General features: G+C 40.0%; 1 protein-coding gene across 1 annotated transcript in view; it reads left to right on the top strand.

Moving 5' to 3' along the window:
* LOC145362535 (protein NEDD1-like) overlaps positions 1–15543 on the top strand; it is a 51094-nt gene extending 35551 nt beyond the window's left edge. The window contains exons 6-11 of the mRNA XM_080218560.1: positions 1285–1395; positions 2319–2419; positions 4775–4841; positions 9869–10016; positions 12484–12550; positions 15436–15543. Of these exons, the coding sequence (XP_080074686.1) occupies positions 1285–1395; positions 2319–2419; positions 4775–4841; positions 9869–10016; positions 12484–12550; positions 15436–15543 (602 nt within the window). The remainder of the gene's footprint in view (positions 1–1284; positions 1396–2318; positions 2420–4774; positions 4842–9868; positions 10017–12483; positions 12551–15435) is intronic.
* The last annotated feature ends 1188 nt before the right edge of the window (positions 15544–16731 follow it).

The following is a 16731-nucleotide window of genomic DNA, read 5'->3' as shown; positions in this document are numbered from 1 at the left end:
TCCTCTTTTACCACCTTCCCTGATCTTACAGAGACATCTAAACCCTGGAACCTGCAACAACTATTCTTGTCCCTGCTCTATCCATGTCTCCGAAATGGCCACAATATCCAAGTCCCAGGTACCAACCCGTGCAGCAAGTTCACCCATCTTTTTCCGGACGTACTTCAAACCACCTTCGTGCCTGCCAGTATACTCCTATGACCTTGAAACCTTGTTCATGACCTCACTATTCTCAACCTCCTGTACACTGGAGCTGCAATTCAGGTTCCCATCACCCTGCTGAATTAAACTCTCTCGAAAAGCATTAGCAAACTCACCCCCCCCCCCCGCCCCTTCCCGGATATTGGTACCCCTCTGGTTCAAGTGTAGACTATCCTGTTTATAGAAGTCCCACCTACCCCATAATGACCCCCAATTATCCCTCCTGCACCATTCCAGGTTTCTACAGCAATTGATGAGCGTTATTGTGGTCACTATTTCTGAATTGAGCTTTACCTGGCAAATTTGCTGACTTAATTTAAATTCCACCAGCTGCTGTGATTTATGATCTTCCTTATTCTTTGAAAGATGCTGTTTTATTTTGGTTAGTGCAAATGTACAAGAATATCAACACCTGAAGTTCCCTTCCAAGCCACATACTACCTTGACTTGGAACTATATTGCTGTTCCTTCACTGGTGCTGGTTCAAAATCCTGGAGCTCCCTTCCTAACAACATTGTGACAGTACCCACATCAGTTGGACTGCAGTGCCTCAAAGTAGCTGACCATCATCATCTCGAAGGCAATTAGGGAGGGGCAACAAATACAGGTCTTACTAATGACACACTCACATCCCATGAAAGAATGAAATGAAGGTTTTGTCATTTGAAGCCAATTAACCGGTATTGCCTTGAGCCTCCAGATGAGGAAATAATATGACACGTCAGGCTGGCGTTTTTGTGCAGCAGTTGAAAAGATCACTAGATTTGGGGCAATAACATCAAATTCTAATTCATAGTGGGATGCAGGTATTTTTACGTTTCTTGACAATGTTCAAAGGGTGAAGAAAGGAATAAGTAATAGCTATTTATCACAAGTTTTAACATCTCATATTCGTGATCAGGAATGGGATGATGTTTCCACATTTTGTACCCTCAGATACTATTTCTTCTTCCCTTGTCCCCGTCCCAACCACCACCACCACATCTTTATTCTAATCCTGATCAGTTTACCTTCATTACCTCTGCAGTGTTGATCTTTATCCTGTGATTAAGTTATGCATGCCTTGTTGGCATTTATGTTTAGCTTTTTTACAGCTAAGCACCATAACTCCAAGTAAACCTTCTCCGCAACTTGGAAAGGTAATATTTCTGGCAAAGAACAGTTTTGGGGATGTCTTCTCACCCATCAGACCAGGTAAGCAATGGTTGCCCTGAGTTTACAAGCATTACTTTGTCCTACATTGTTAGGTTCTTAACTTGCCCATGTAACTGAGTTGGTCATTGAGGTCCATGACCCACTGGCCATAATGCAGTCCTAAGAATCTACTTTGATATTTGCCTTTGGATGAATGCCATACTTTCAATCAGAGGGGGATGAAGTCTCATCATGTTTTTCCCCATATTCCTTTACGTGTTTCAGTATTTTTAAATGAGGCTAGTTTCTTCTGCTGATTGCAGGAAAATTTGTTTCTTAAGTTCATATGACACTCCTCTTTAGCTTCAGTGTTAGATTATTTTAAAATATACAGGTGAACAATTGTTAAAGCAGCACGTGGGAGTCTGTTATACTAACAAATTAAGCATTAATTTGCTAATGTCACCGATGATAATTGCTAAGCCACAGAGGCTATTTATCAAAATTATTGAGAAGGGTGGAAGAGTTTGCCAGAGTTTTAATAAGGGAGATAAATTTAAAGTTACTTGCGCTGTAGTCTGTATGGGCACATTGGTATCCGAACTGGAATGAATCTGGCCTTGTTTTGCTACACAAAAGCCAAATACTGCAGAAACGGAAATCTGAAATGAAAGGCAAAATGCTGAAAATACACGGCAGATCTGGCAACATCTGTAGATGGAGAAATAATCAACAGGTAAAATTTTGCACCCACCCACTCTCCTCTGTACTCAGCCAAAGTATAATGCCACAGCTGGTGTGTCAGTTTGCTGGTAACATCTCATCCTTGGGCCATTTCCCTGGAGATGGAATTTATGGCGATAGGGTTACCCACCTGCAGGCGGCAGATAAGCATCTAAGGTAGGTCAGTGACTACTTGAGATCAATTAACAAGGCCAACTGGAATTGTCCCTTTGTTTCACCTTTTTAATATTTCTCTTCAGATATTTCAGCCACTGAATTGAGCTTGACCCCTATCTCCTGTGCCTCAAATTGCTTTCCTCTGACACAAAGTGTGGAATATCTAAGCAATACATCAGAGCTGGTAAGGTGGATGTTCATTATCTATGATGGAAAATCATAGCTGAAATCACTTTGAAATGGATTTTGAAGCAACAGCAATGCATTTTCATCTTTGCAAACCGTTAATATCTATTTAGATGAAGGCGGTGGTGGGGGGCAGGAGCAGAGGTGGCAATGAACCAAACAATCTCCAAGACTGCCATAGGAGAGTTAAACTTTGGCCTTTGGAATGCTAGCTATTTGAGATAAATGACTAAATAACATAGATTTTCTTTAATGTAACATGGTTGGAAAATCCACTCAAACGAAAACAGAAAATGCTGGAGAATCTCAGCAGGTCTGACAGCATCTGAGGAGGAAGAATAGAGCCAATGTTTCAAGTCAGGATGACCCTTCATCAGACAAAGCTTTGAAGAAGGGCCATCCTGGCTGAAAACGTTAGCTCTATTCTCTCTCCATAGATGCTGTCAGACCTGTTGAGTTTCTGCAGCATTCTGTGTTGCAGATTTCAGCAATTGCTGTATTTTGCCTTATTTTAGATATTCCACTTGTGTTTTCTGTTGCGTTTCAAAAAGAGGTGGTCTGCAACGCAAAAATTTGTAAAGCTCATTAAGATGCCCTTGAATTGTTTGTAGGGCTGTAAGGATCTGGCACATATCGTGGTAATGTGGGACTGAATACAGTACTGCCAGCATATTGATGTAAGAAAGTACATGGCCCACATCCAAGGTTAGTTGGTGCTGGACAGAGCTGTGTGTACCAGCAAGCATGGAGACATCTCCTAGCTTGTACAGTTTACTGTGTAGTTATAAGTAGCTCTAAATAAATAAAGACTGACCTACTTATGACTACAGTGTTGTTCTTCAGATCTACTGTAAGGTAGCCAACTACCTACAATACTGAGTAACCTGATTGTCCTGAGAGAGTCTTCCATAGGAGACCTGCTTTATATGCCATATGTGATATTGAGCTGTTGTATAAATATGTTGGTTGATTAAGGATTGAAGAATTGATTTGTCAGCGTGAATATGCACTCACCTGACCCCAGCCCACACTGTCCATACCCAATTCCATGATGTCATGCACTGAAATGTTCATTGACACAATCCTATGTTTTGTTTTGCTATGTGGTCCAATGCCCTTGTGTAATCCTTGCTGTCTTTGAGATTTAGCTCACTCCCCTTTTTGGTTTAATTGTCTAGAGGGTAAGTGCTCCCAAATTAGATTTTCAGCATGCTGGGAATCAAGATTTTAATAAGCAATTGTACTGATGTTAAGCCATTTCTATACTTGTCATAATACTTGTCATAAATTTGAAGATGAAAGATTTACTAACATAAAAACAGAAATGCTAAAATGCCCATTTTGAAAAAGAACGGCAATATTAGTGGAATGTGAGGATTTTCAGCTGAAATACCACCTGGTTATATTATATTTAGTAGAAGTTGTCATATTTTGACATTCAGATGAGGCACCAAGACTTTGATTTTTAGAGAACTCAATAGTACTGAGTTTTGTGAAGAAACTCAATGGCTCCTCAGTGAAGAAATACATAAAGTTTTATACTTGAAAATGGGAATTCGTAAGTTGATTTGAAAGGCATGAGTATTTTGTAACTGCATGAATGGTGTTCTATTAAATGAGGAAGTCAGGAACTATCGATAACGTTTCCCTTCTAGTCACCAAGAAGGACAAAAATAGCAATGTCATGGCAATCCTTGAATTGCCCTCCAAGTTGCACACTTTCCTGATTTGAGCACATTTGTTCATTGTTTCTGAACCAAGATCCTGGAAGTCATTGTTCAACGGTATTGTAGGAGCAGCATTACCATAGAAAGCAATGGTTCAAAAAAGAGGTTTATCACCACCTTTGCATAGCAATTATGGCTGGACAATAAATGAAATTGTCAGTGCCCCAAAACCATTAAAAACTTGGAAAGGACGTGCATCAGTAATTGGTAATTTTTAAGAATCATAGAAATGTTAGAACAGGGAGCCATTCAACCTATCATATCTGGTGCAGAACTAGTTACACTTCAGAGCTACTGACTTGAATAACATGTATGCTATGTCATTATATAACTTACTGTTTTTCTTTTTCAACTTCTATCCACCCTTTATTGCTGTAATTGACTTGTCTACAGTTGCTTCTAGTGGCAATGCATTCCATGTTCTAATATATCTTGGTGTGAAAAGAAATCTAAAATCTGCATTTATGCTTTTCATTTTATTCCAAAATGTATGCTTCCTTGTTAATGATTCAGCAGCCAACTGAAATTTCCTCACCGTTACAGTTTCATGTTGTCTTGCTTGATATGTCTGGGGGAAATCAAAGCATTTTATGTTCTTTCCAACTAAGTTATGCATTTTTTTTTAGTTCAATGACGATACCTGTGACCAAGCGCAGAGCCTACACAATTGTAATTCAAAACAGGAAATGATTGGTAGGTTGTACTTGTGTTTCCAATTCATTTAACACTGACACTGGAGCAGAATGATCAATGTACATGCAATGTCTAAAGATGGACTCTTGTAATTATGTTCAACCAATGTAATTGGGGTGAAAAATCATTCATCAGTCACTGGTGTATCTATTTAGAGAATGCACAACAACACCATTTACATTTCTTGACCTGCCCGCAGTGTGCTTCAGCTCTCTGAAATTGCTTAAAATGCCATGTAGATGGGCAAACACTTCTGACTAAATACAATGCATCAGTATTGATTTTTCTTTTAAATAGAGCTAAAGCAAGGATAAATCAATAAGCTTTTATTGTTTTAAAACCACTGACTTTAATACGGTTAATTACTGAACACAGGGTAGCTAAAATCCTTTTTGAGATGCTCTTAAATGCAAGTGAATATGCAGGAGTAATGAAACTGCTATGTGCTAGTGACAGCTACTCACTTTGTCTATTGAACTGTCAATCAAAATTACTGCAAAGACATTGGTAACAGACAGCTTACATACTACTTTGATTGGCAGTAACACTCTGTCGCTGCTAATTTCAACATTCTGTATATCCAGTTATAGTAACTTTTGAAAAGCAAAGCTTATTTTTCAGCCACTTAAGATACCGCTCATACTACACTGTGTATTAGTGTACATCACAAACCTGAGGTGCCTGGCCCACAATTTAATGACAAAGAAAATTGAAGGTCTCAACTCTATCTTCTGCTTAGTGTTTGTGTATTCTTTGCACAGACAACAGAAATCGCTCCCAGCCAACCTTTACAGCAGCTACTTTTAAGTCATGCATGCCGTTACTAAGACTACCTATTCCATCTCTATACCATCGTCTGACGTCACCCTCAGCTCATCTGCCGTTTAAAACTTTCTTTTCACACCTGTGGTTGCTCTAGGCTTGACTATTTCAACGTACTCTTGGCTGTTGTCCACATTCTCCCCTCTATAAACTTGAAGTCATCCAAAACTCTGCCTTTGTTAGTGAGGATGGTTTTGGGAAGACAGAGACCTGGGATGGGAGCTTCAGGGGAACAAATCTAATTCGACTGTTAATGCTTTGCCTGCTGCTCCCTGAAAGCTACGCGCGCACACATATATATACATATGCACCCTGTGCTTGGGACTCCATCTCCCAGACAAGGGGCTGGGAATACTGCTGTTGCCAATACAGAACCAGCCCCCCCACAAAATCCAGAATTGATCCTGAGTGCCACCGTCACTAGAATCCCCCTTCACCCCAACCGGACATGGCCCTTTGTCGGACCCCCAAAACCCAACCATCTGCCTGCCAAGGCCACATTTATACAAAGCCAGTGCTTCTCATCCTCGTTGTCTGGAGTGTGCATGCGCAGCAACATAATGTGCATATGTGGACACCACAGATGCTGATGCAGCAGCAAGTGGAAAGTCGTTGCCCAGAGAAATCCGGAACAAATGGCTTCCTCGGAAGCCCATGCATGGAAAGTGGGACACTAAGGCAAATTGTGGGACAATCCTAAAATCTGGAGACCAATAGCATCTCCTGATCAAAATGCATCTGGATTTTAAAATTTTCAACTTTGTTTTCAAATTTCTCCATCGCCTCACCCCTCACTTCTTCCAACCTCTCCCGCTCCACAACTCTGAGATATAGAGTTATGGCAGTCATCTAATTCTGGCCTCTTATGCCTCCCTAATTTTAATTACTCCATCATTGATAACTATGCCTTCAGTTCCACAGGTCCTAAGGTCTGGAATTTCCTCCTATTCCTCCACTTTCTTCCTAAGATGTTTCTTAAAACCTTTTGGACGTCTGATCTAATGTCTGTTGTGTGGTACAGTGATGTGGAGATGCTGGTGTTGGACTGGGGTAAACACAGTAAGAAGTCTGACAACACCAGGTTTAAGTCCAACCAATTTATTTGATAGTAAACTCACAAGCTTTCGAGGTTTCCCTCTTCATCAGGTGAATGAGAAACCTGACGAATGAGAATGAATGTGAATGGAGGAATTCACCTGACGAAGAGGGAAACCTCAAGCTTGTGAGCTTACTATCAAATAAATCGGTTGGACTTAAACCTGGTGTTGTCAGACTTCTTACTATGTGGTACAGTGCCATATTTTGTTTTATAATGCCCCTGTGAAGCATCTTGTGGCATTTTATGTTAAAAGCGTGTATAGGCGAATGGCAAATAAATTCCTATCAAAATACATAATATCACTTCTGAGCAGAAATGGACTGGATTTCTGTAACTGTTGCATGTGTAGTTTGTTTTTCTGGTAAAATTGGGAAAACTGAGCAAAATATATCAAGTGTAAAATGTTGATCTAGCTGTCCAATTAATTGTGTATACTAAAATTAATGGGAAAATATTTGATAGCTATTCACTCTAACCATGCCCATAGATATAACTTCTCATGAACCCAAAAACAAAAAGCCTTCTGTGTCAAACCTAACATTCAGTATATTTCACTCTCTGAATTTTTTTCCCAACCACCATTCTGGGGGAAAAAGAAAATTCCTAAGTGCTTTGAATGAAAATCGTTTTGCACCGCTACCCTTGAAAATAAATAAAAGGAACAACTTAAAACTGGAAAAGAAAACACAAATCTGATCTATCCTATTCTCCGAAGACCATGGCCAGAATTCTACTTGTCCGCCTGCCACGGAATCAGAGTGGAGCATGGGAAGGTCCATTGACCTTGTGCGGGATTTTACGGTTTTGGGATGAGCAAGACTGTAAATTCCCACCCCATGAATGAAACTGCAGGATGTAGGAACAGAAGTAGGCCATTTGGCCCATTGAGTGTGTAATGCCATTCAGTGAGATCATGGCTGATCTAATGTAATCCACAATGCCACTATCTCGTCTTATCCCAAAAACCCATGATTCTCGTACAGGTGACTCCATTGTAACAATGTAGCCCGGAACAGGTATTTCTCCCAGGCCTCCATCTCAGTTTATCTTCCCTCCCCGCTCTTTCTCTCTCTCTCTCTCTCTCTCTCTCTCGCTTTCTTTCTCTCACTCTGTCTCTCTCGCTCGCTCTTTCTTTTTTTCTCTCTTTCATTCTATATTTGCTGGTCTTTATTCCAATTCATTCAATATGTGGAATCACAGTCACCATAATTGAAACACGTTTTTGAGTGCTGGCTCCTAATCTCCAATAGAGAAACTGTCAGCACAAAATTAATCTGGTGTTAGCTTCAGAGGTCTAGTGATACGATTATTCTTACACATTTTGGATGTTAATAGCATTGAAAGAAGTATTTATGAAAGCAAAACAATAGTTGGTATTTAAATTGGTACCAGCAGATTAGTGTAGTGTATCTGATTGAAGGAATTGCAAGCAGGAATGAAGAGCAAAGTTTAGTGTTTCCTTTTGTTCAGAAGTTTGAAGTTGTTCCTTTTACTTTCAAGGGCAGCAGTGCACAATGATTTTGGCTTAACACATTTCTTTTTTCCCCCAGTACTGAGATTAGGAGGGAAAATTCAGATAGTGAAATATACTAGATGTATTGTCACGAGAGTTTTTTTTTGTTCCTGTGAAGTTTGCATCTGTGGGCATGCTTTGGAATGTTTATCAAATGTTTTCCTATTTTTGTCTATTAAACACATTATTTGGATACAGGATCAACGTGTTATCCTCAGTATGTAAACAAACCAAACCATGCATCAGTTCCAAGGATCCATTTTATTTCCACTTTCGAGAATCATTATACAGTATTTTGGTGAGCTACTAATGCAGCTACTCTTGAAATCACCCGAGCAATAGTAAGGCCTTGTGTTTGTGCAACACCACCAGGCATCTGCTAGTAACAATGGTCAGTGTTTTTTGACTTTTTTCCAGTTTTGAATGTTTTATATTTCAGAATTGTGGCGATGCACAACAATTTCTTGTTAGACAAAAAGGTTATAAATACCACTGACCTGTGTTACTTTGCATGTGTTTTAATGTAGATTTTTTAAAAAAAAATTGTGATGAAATGGGCTTTATATTTGTCAGGTCAGATTTCTGTTCAGTGTTTCCTGCAATGTCTAATATATAATGATGGAAAATGCTTAAACATTTCTGCTGTTCTAGATGGAAACCAAGCTCAAGGGCCTGAAATGTACCTTTTTTGTTTTGGTATCTGGGAGAGGTCAGAAGGAGCAACAGCATTGCTGAAATAAATATTCAGGAGTATTACGCATATCTTTTCCTCTTTGTGCAAGAAAACTCAGAAGTAAAACATAGGGCAGACTTCCACTATCTGTTTTATAGATGTTTGTGATTTTGCTGGAAATAGCTCACTTACTCCCCTGTGCTATATATGAAATAGTTAGCACATGCTGTTTTAAAGGATCATTACTTTTAATCTACAGAATACCTGTCCCCATTAGTGAGCTAAACACTGCCATAAAATTCAATTGAAAAACCTTGGTTATTCACTGCAGCATTGAAGAGCAAGATGCTTTTCCAGGTACCTGATGTTATTAGATTGTAAAATGGGTATCCTTGTAATGATATCCATGATGTAAATCAGCTTATTCAGTAAGCCCAGGAAAATCAGGAATACCTTTTTTGCTTTGAGCCTTGGGTTAGGCCTGGGTGTTGGAAATGTGTTTTTAAAAACTGCAAGCATACCTCAGGATAAGGTTTTTGAGTTTTACCACGAATTTTGGTATTTTGTTTAGTTTAAATTTTAGTTTTTGCTTAAAGATTTGGTTCAGAGCAGAGGTTTTGAACAATATGGTTGGTGTTTGTGGTACTTTCAGATTTGTGAATAATTGCTTTCAGTCAAAAATAATTCCTCTTTTATGGTTCGGTTTTGTGCTTGTTAGTCTGAATTAGCTTTTTGGCTCAATTAACCAAACATAGCTCAATCAGTTCCTGATGTTGTTGATGTGAGACCTTTTTTGAGGTGTGTAATGAGTGCACAGTAGACAACAGACATTGCAGTTGATCTCAAATGGTTGTCAACAATTACAGGAACAATCAGCAACCTTAAATCAAGTATTCTATTTATATAATTGTTTCCTACAGATCAAAAGCCTCATCCTAAGACTCTAGGTGATATCTTGACTAATCCTTCTGTCCAACCAGGCAAAGAGGGAATGAGAGAACAAGCAGTTTCCTTGGCCAAGACACGGTTACTGCAAAACATATTGGAAGATTCCTTGGAAGAGTTCAGGTCTGTTATTTTGTGAGATTCAGAATCAAATTACAAAGAAACTTGCATGAAAGATGTTCAAAGAAATAATGATGAGAAGTGGGAAGTGTAGTAACGATGAAAGGCTTTGACTTCCATTATACTAGCTTTAATTGCTGTGTCTCCTTTCCAGACTGGTTATATGGGGACCATCTGAAATTCAGCAGTCTGAAAACTAACTTCCAGAAGGTGAAAGTCCTCCTTGTCTTGAACCACTGCAATGCCCAGTCCTCATAATATTTGTTCCAAGTTCACAATAAAATTCTATAATATACCTGGTTATATTCAATTGAGACGCATGGTGCCCAAATGGACAATTTGCCTAATCTATGCAGCTCTCACATTTCAGGTATGCTGTTCATGTTTGTTGAGCAGAAAAATATTATCCAACAGAAATTGTTCTTAGCTGCTCAAGAACAATGCCTATAAGTAACATGCCTAACACAACTGACTCTAGAGCATTACCTGCTGGTAAGATGTAAATCAATAATTGGCCAGTATTACCTAGTGGTAAAAGGGGCTCCAGACTGGTCAGGCCGTTCCAAAATATTATCTCCTGCTGATGATCTCTGGAATTCTCTGCGGGTTGATGGGTTTTTGATAGGAGAGGGGATTAAGGGTTATGGGGAGAGGGCAGGAAAGTGGAACTGAGCAGCGCCAGATCAGCCATGATCTTATTGAATGGCGGGGCAGGCTCGAAGGGCTGGATGGCCTACTCCTGCTCCTATTTCTTATGTTCTTATGTACCTGGAGCTGCATGTAGATGTATGAGGACTGCAGTGTGAATTATTTGAACAACTGAGGATCTCCCCTCAAATTGTATGTTTTTGCATTTAGATGAAGTAAAACTCCAGGACAAATACAGGATCTGAACATCTTCCAATAAGATGTCAGGAAAGGCCTAGCCAACCAGAGGACGTTGGCTATGAATTTACATTGTGGCCTGGGGTAGGTGGCACTTGCATGTGCCTTGACTGCGACCCCTCGTATCAATTGAGGAGCATGGGAGGAGATAAAGGGAAACACTTGGTGCCCAATTTTCTTTTCCCTTTTAATTATATAGTGCCAACCAATTCTATGTAGAGCCAGCAGAAGAAACAAGAGTGAAGTTCCAGATTCCCACCACCTTCTGGGTGAAAAAGACTTTCCTCAAATCCCTCTAAACCTCATGCCCCTTCCCTTACATCCATGTCCCTTAGTTATTGACCCCTCTACTAAGGGGAGAAGTTTCTTCCTATCTGCTCTATATGTGTCTCAATTTTGTACACCTCAGCCTTCTCTGCTCCATGGAGAACAATCCCAACTGAACCAGGCTCTCTTCGTAAACGAAAAGCTTCAGCCCAGGCAAGATTCTAGTGAATCTCTTGTGCACTCTTTCTAGTACAATCACATCTGCTGTGATGACCAGAACAGCGCATAGCACTCCAGCTATGGCCTATTGGGCATTTTATACAGCTCCATCATAACTTCCTTGCTCTTGCACTCTGTGCCTCAGAAAATAAAGAAAAATATTCTGTATGCCACCATACCCATGTTGTCTGCCAGCCCTACTGCCTTCAGGGATAATTGGACATGCACCTCAAGGTCCCTCTGTACGTCCTAGTATCCTGCGTTCATTATGCATTCCCTTATTAGTTCTCCCAAAATTCATTACCTCTCACTTTTCAAGGTTTAATTCCATTTGCCACTGTTCTGCCCATCTGACATCATCCTATAATCTATGACCGTCCTTTTTTACTATTTACCACATCAATTTTCGTGTCATTGGCGAACTTACTGATCATGCCCCTCCACATTCATGTCCAAACAGCATGGAATACAGCACCGATCCATGCACTGTGCCACTGGACATAGGCTTCCAGTCACAAAAATAACCTTCGATGATTACCCTCCTGATAGTACACCAATTTTGGATCTAGTCTTCCAAATTGCCCTGGAACCCATGATTTCTTGACCGTGATCATTCTCCCATGTGGGGCCTTGTCAAAAGCCTTACTGATCATGCTGGTCTAGTCCATCAGAATAAAAAAAATGAATGGATAGTTGAGTTTGTAAGTTGTTTTACAAAGCTTTGTATGCACATCATTCCTTGTTCATCAGTTAATATTTGAACATAGCACTTCCTGCTGAGTCTTAATGCGGTCTCTAATTCAATAAAGCAGTATATCTTGCTGAAAATAAATGCATAATATAAATATAATACAAAAATAGAAATCCTCACATAAAATAAGTGTTTTTTGCAAAATTAGCTTTTTTGTGACCATTTATACCTCACAGCTGCTCAGTGATTTGCTCCACTTGTTTTGTGTGGCTCTAGTGTCAAACATGTGTCCTTTGTTAGAATCTTAATCAATAACCCACTTTCCTAAAAGTTAGCAGTTTAAAATTTTCGATTTAACCTTACAGTGATTATGTAATTATTTCTTGCATATGATTTATTCTGAATCAGTGAGGCACGTCATAAAGAAGTCGTTGCACTGCAACTGGCCATGATCCGCGAATTTCACATTCAACAGGTGTGTCTCTAATTCTTACTCCTTTAATGTTATTGTGCTGATTATTCTTTCGTTGCATTATGCTGTACAGAAGTACTGAAACGTTTAGCCCTCAGGCACTTAAACACATTCTGTGCCCTGTACGTTGTATCTTTGAATCGGATTCCTTTAACCAATGCAATGAACTGGGGTGCACCAAAGGAGAAACATGGTTACGTGTGTGGACTGTATTGTAAATTGTGTCAAAATTTACGAACTAAATTACAAACTCAACAGTTTTATTTTTGCTGATCTGGACTAGAGCCAGTCTGGAGATGTTTTGTATACTAATGTGATGACTCAAAGGAGGAATCTAGCCTATATTGTGTTATCCCATTTCAAAGCATACACCACCTCCACATAGATACTGGCTGGAACCAGCAGCATTAGTAAGAAAGTTTTAAGTATGAAGAGACTCTTGAAGGAATTGAGACTTTTCAGAGTGTTTATGACCATTGGGTATTAGGCACACAGTTCTGGGAAAGAAATGCCTCAACCTAGGTGTAAGTTCACTGCTTGACTCAGAATAATTTCACAGGAATTATTTCATTTTCTTTTGAATGAATAATTCCTGGGTCTCCCGCATCCTGATGCCAAAGCGAGAGTGGGAAGGAGAAAGGAAAGGGAAGATTACAATGCTAAGGAGATATTTCAATACAAATAACTGTATATGTAGAGAATTTTGACAGTAACCAATGTTGGCTGCCTGGAGAAATTCTAACTGAAGTGGTGAAGCTAACTAATGGAAGAGTCATCTGCAGACACCAGGATCACAATTGCTTGCACCACGATTCTTGAGACAACCAAGTTTTCAGACCACTTGGCAGAAGGAAATACTGATGTGGAAACTCAGCAGGAAATGGTTCCTAATGGACAGGGGCACTCAGTGGACGCTGTTCCAGGAGAGGGTGAGGGACATTCACAAACACCCAACCTGCTTCGGCACCCACAAGTCCAACTCCACTGAAACAAGCCTCACCAGTGGTTCTGTGCAGGTCACTGTGTAGCTGCAAAGCTCCTGAAAGACTGGTGTATAGTTGAGATATGAATGTCCTATGCTTTCTTCCCTTGAGGCGGATTGAAATTAAAGGGGGGAGAAATGTTAATATTACAGAGTATGCTAAGCACCTTTCTATTTGAATATTGATATTAATGTCTTGAATAGGTGTGAGCATGCATGAGTGAAGTCATTGGGAATGCAGGTTTACATGTGGTTATTGTAGCCATGAGGGACCTGTGCGTGGCTGCAGCCATGTTCTGTTTGCATGTTGTACTGTTTTATATTGTTTTAAGTAAATGTTTGTCTACCTTTGTCAAGTTACCACAGCTACCATGTGGTAACCTTCCCAGGCCTTTGGTGATGGCTTGAAGGACCATCACCAAGGCCATCCCCACACCCCTACTTCTTGCCTTCAAACAACCTCAAACAGAGCATTATCTGCAGTAAACTACACAGCCTTCAGGCGAACAATGACCACAACAATGCACAACCCTGCTACAGTAACCTCTGCAAGACGTGCCGGATCATCTCAGGCGAGAACACCATCCACCAGGTACATGGTACATAGTCTTGCAACCCAGCCAACGTTGTCTACCTGATATGCTGCAGGAAAGGATGGGGAGACCATGCAGACGCTACGACAATGGATGAATGAACACCACTTGACAATCACTAGACAAGACTGTCCTCTTCCTGTTGGGGAACACTTCAGCAGTTACAGGCATTTGGCCTTTGATCTTCGGGTAAGTGTTCTCCAAGGCGGCCTTCACGACACACAGTAGTGTGGAGGTGCTGAGCAGAGACTGATAGTCAAGCTCCACACACGAGGACGGCCTCAACCGGGATTTTGGGTTCACGTCACACTATCTGTAACCTCCACGACTTGCCTGGGCTTGCAAAATCTCACTAACTGTCCTGGCTGGAGACAATACACATCTCTAACCTGTGCTTAACACACTCTGCACTCATTGTCTGTACCTTTTTAAGATTTGATTACCTGTAAAGACTCGCATTCCAATCATTATTTTGTAAATTGAGATTGTGTCTTTATATGCCCTGTTTGTGAATAAAACTCGCACTCACCTGATGAAGGGGCAGCAAGCGCTCTGAAAGCTTGTGGCTTTTGCTACCAAATAAACTTGTTGGACTTTAACCTGGTGTTGTGAGACTTCTTAATGGGTTGAAGGAGCAAATGCAAGAAAATTGAGGAAAAATGCAATTGGTCTCATTTGCTGATGAGTTGCCACTTTTCCCACGATGGTTGATCAGTCAGATGCTGGAAAACCAATTAAGATATCAATTTTCAGTGAATTTCTCTTTTTTTTTCCCCTCCAAGCAAAAGACAACTTTGCCAACGTTGAGCACACTGCTGTACTAGCAGCTTGGCAAATAAGAGGCTATGGTTTCATGGTGGGATGTCAGAGGCATGTGAGAATAAGGACGGCACAGTGGTTAGCACTGCTGCCTCACAGTATCAGGGATCTGGGTTCAATTCCAGCTTTGGATCACTGTGTGGAGTTTGCATGTTCTCCCTGTGTCTGCATGTGTTTCCTTTGGGTGCTCTGGTTTCATCCCACAGTCCAAAGATGTGCAGGTTTCCAGAAACATGAAATCATTTTCCGAAGCAGTTAAGTGTAATTACAGCTGATGTTTATGTAAAATCTCCACATTTTATTTATTTTTGCAGCCGATTCATTACTCTATTAGCAAAAATTGGCTATTCCATGGATGATTTTTGTTCAAAGATCTACTGAGTGATGATTCATTGAACCAGTTCTGATGGATAAACCACATTTAAGAGAAATGAGGAGCCCCTAGAACATTGAGCAATTACTTAATAATGTAGAATATTTGCTTTTTCTTTCAGATTGCAATTCGTGAAGCTGTACTTAAGCACTTAAGAGTCAGTAAAGAACTGCTGGAGGAATTTGTGACCTTAAAAGAAGAAAATAAAAGGCTGAAAGAATTTCGCTGATGTGCATGCAGAACATTGAGATATGCATGCTGCACTCCATCCATAGTAACTGTCTTTATATTGCACCATTATCCAAATTTGGTTCAAGCTACATCAGTCATTCTCTATCTTTATTTAAAACACTTGAAATATTGAAATGAGAGGAATATCCCTCTTTAAATTATAAAACAATACAGTGCAGCAATTGAGCTGTGGATTTCTCTGAATGATGATTTGAGTCATCAGCTTCTGTGAATAATCGTTAGTGACAGCTCACACCAATTAGAAAGACTAATTTTATATTTGAGTCAGGATGGTGAGAGTGCTTCCTTCCCTGAAATTGGAAAAACTAACTCCCCCTACTAAAGTTGGCATAATTTCCACTAAAATGTCTGGCTCCATTAGCTCACTGGATGTCTGTGGCTGTACAAAGTGGATGCAATTGGTAGCTGGACTCAGAATAGCTGTGTGCAATGAGTGAGTTCAATTGTAATTTATTTTTCATTTTGAGTGTTCCAGTTTTTGATATTTGGAAAAAATTGCATGTATCTGAACTATATTGATCAATGCATGATAAAGTAACCATGCTGTTCTGGAGAATGCCTCCTTCCCATGTAATGGAGTGCAGGGATATGGCATTTTGTGGGTCTGATCTGTGAAGAATTGCCCTGTTTTGAACTTGTGAAATTTTCTGAAAACAACTGCCGAAGCGCAACAATGAATCATCTGTCTCTGTATCTCACCATTTGAAAATCTGTTTGAGTTTCTCAAAGTGTCTGTGTGATGCTGCTTTTACTGGTGCAGTGTAAACAGCCATGTGAAGGAAAATTGATTATTTGTATGCTGCCTCTCAGTCTGTGCTGTGGGAGAGGTTGTTGGCATTTGGCAGATTATTACTTGCAAGGGCTGGCTTTCTTCGAGGCATGTGGTTTAAAGAATGGAATATCAATTCCAGCTATTTTTCTTTAATTCTGCATGTGACGCAGTTATATCTGGTAGCCTTTTGCCTATTTCCTTTGGAGTAAGATTTTCAATCTTATTTTATTCTTGGGCCTTAATCGATCTCATCAGATATCTGGTTGTCCGAATTTGTAGTTTTGCGTGTTCTATTGTATTAGCCGTAAATGAACTCACTTTTTTTCTACTATCTGAACAACTCATCTGAATCACCAATGGATAGGCCATAATTGGGTGAATCAATTTCACTAT

Source organism: Carcharhinus amblyrhynchos, chromosome 3 (genome assembly GCF_965287045.1).
Source record: "Carcharhinus amblyrhynchos chromosome 3, sCarAmb.v2.hapA, whole genome shotgun sequence".
NCBI classification, from domain to species: domain Eukaryota; kingdom Metazoa; phylum Chordata; class Chondrichthyes; order Carcharhiniformes; family Carcharhinidae; genus Carcharhinus; species Carcharhinus amblyrhynchos.
The sequence above is the reverse complement of the archived record's forward strand: the minus strand, read 5'-3'. Positions and strand labels throughout refer to the sequence as shown.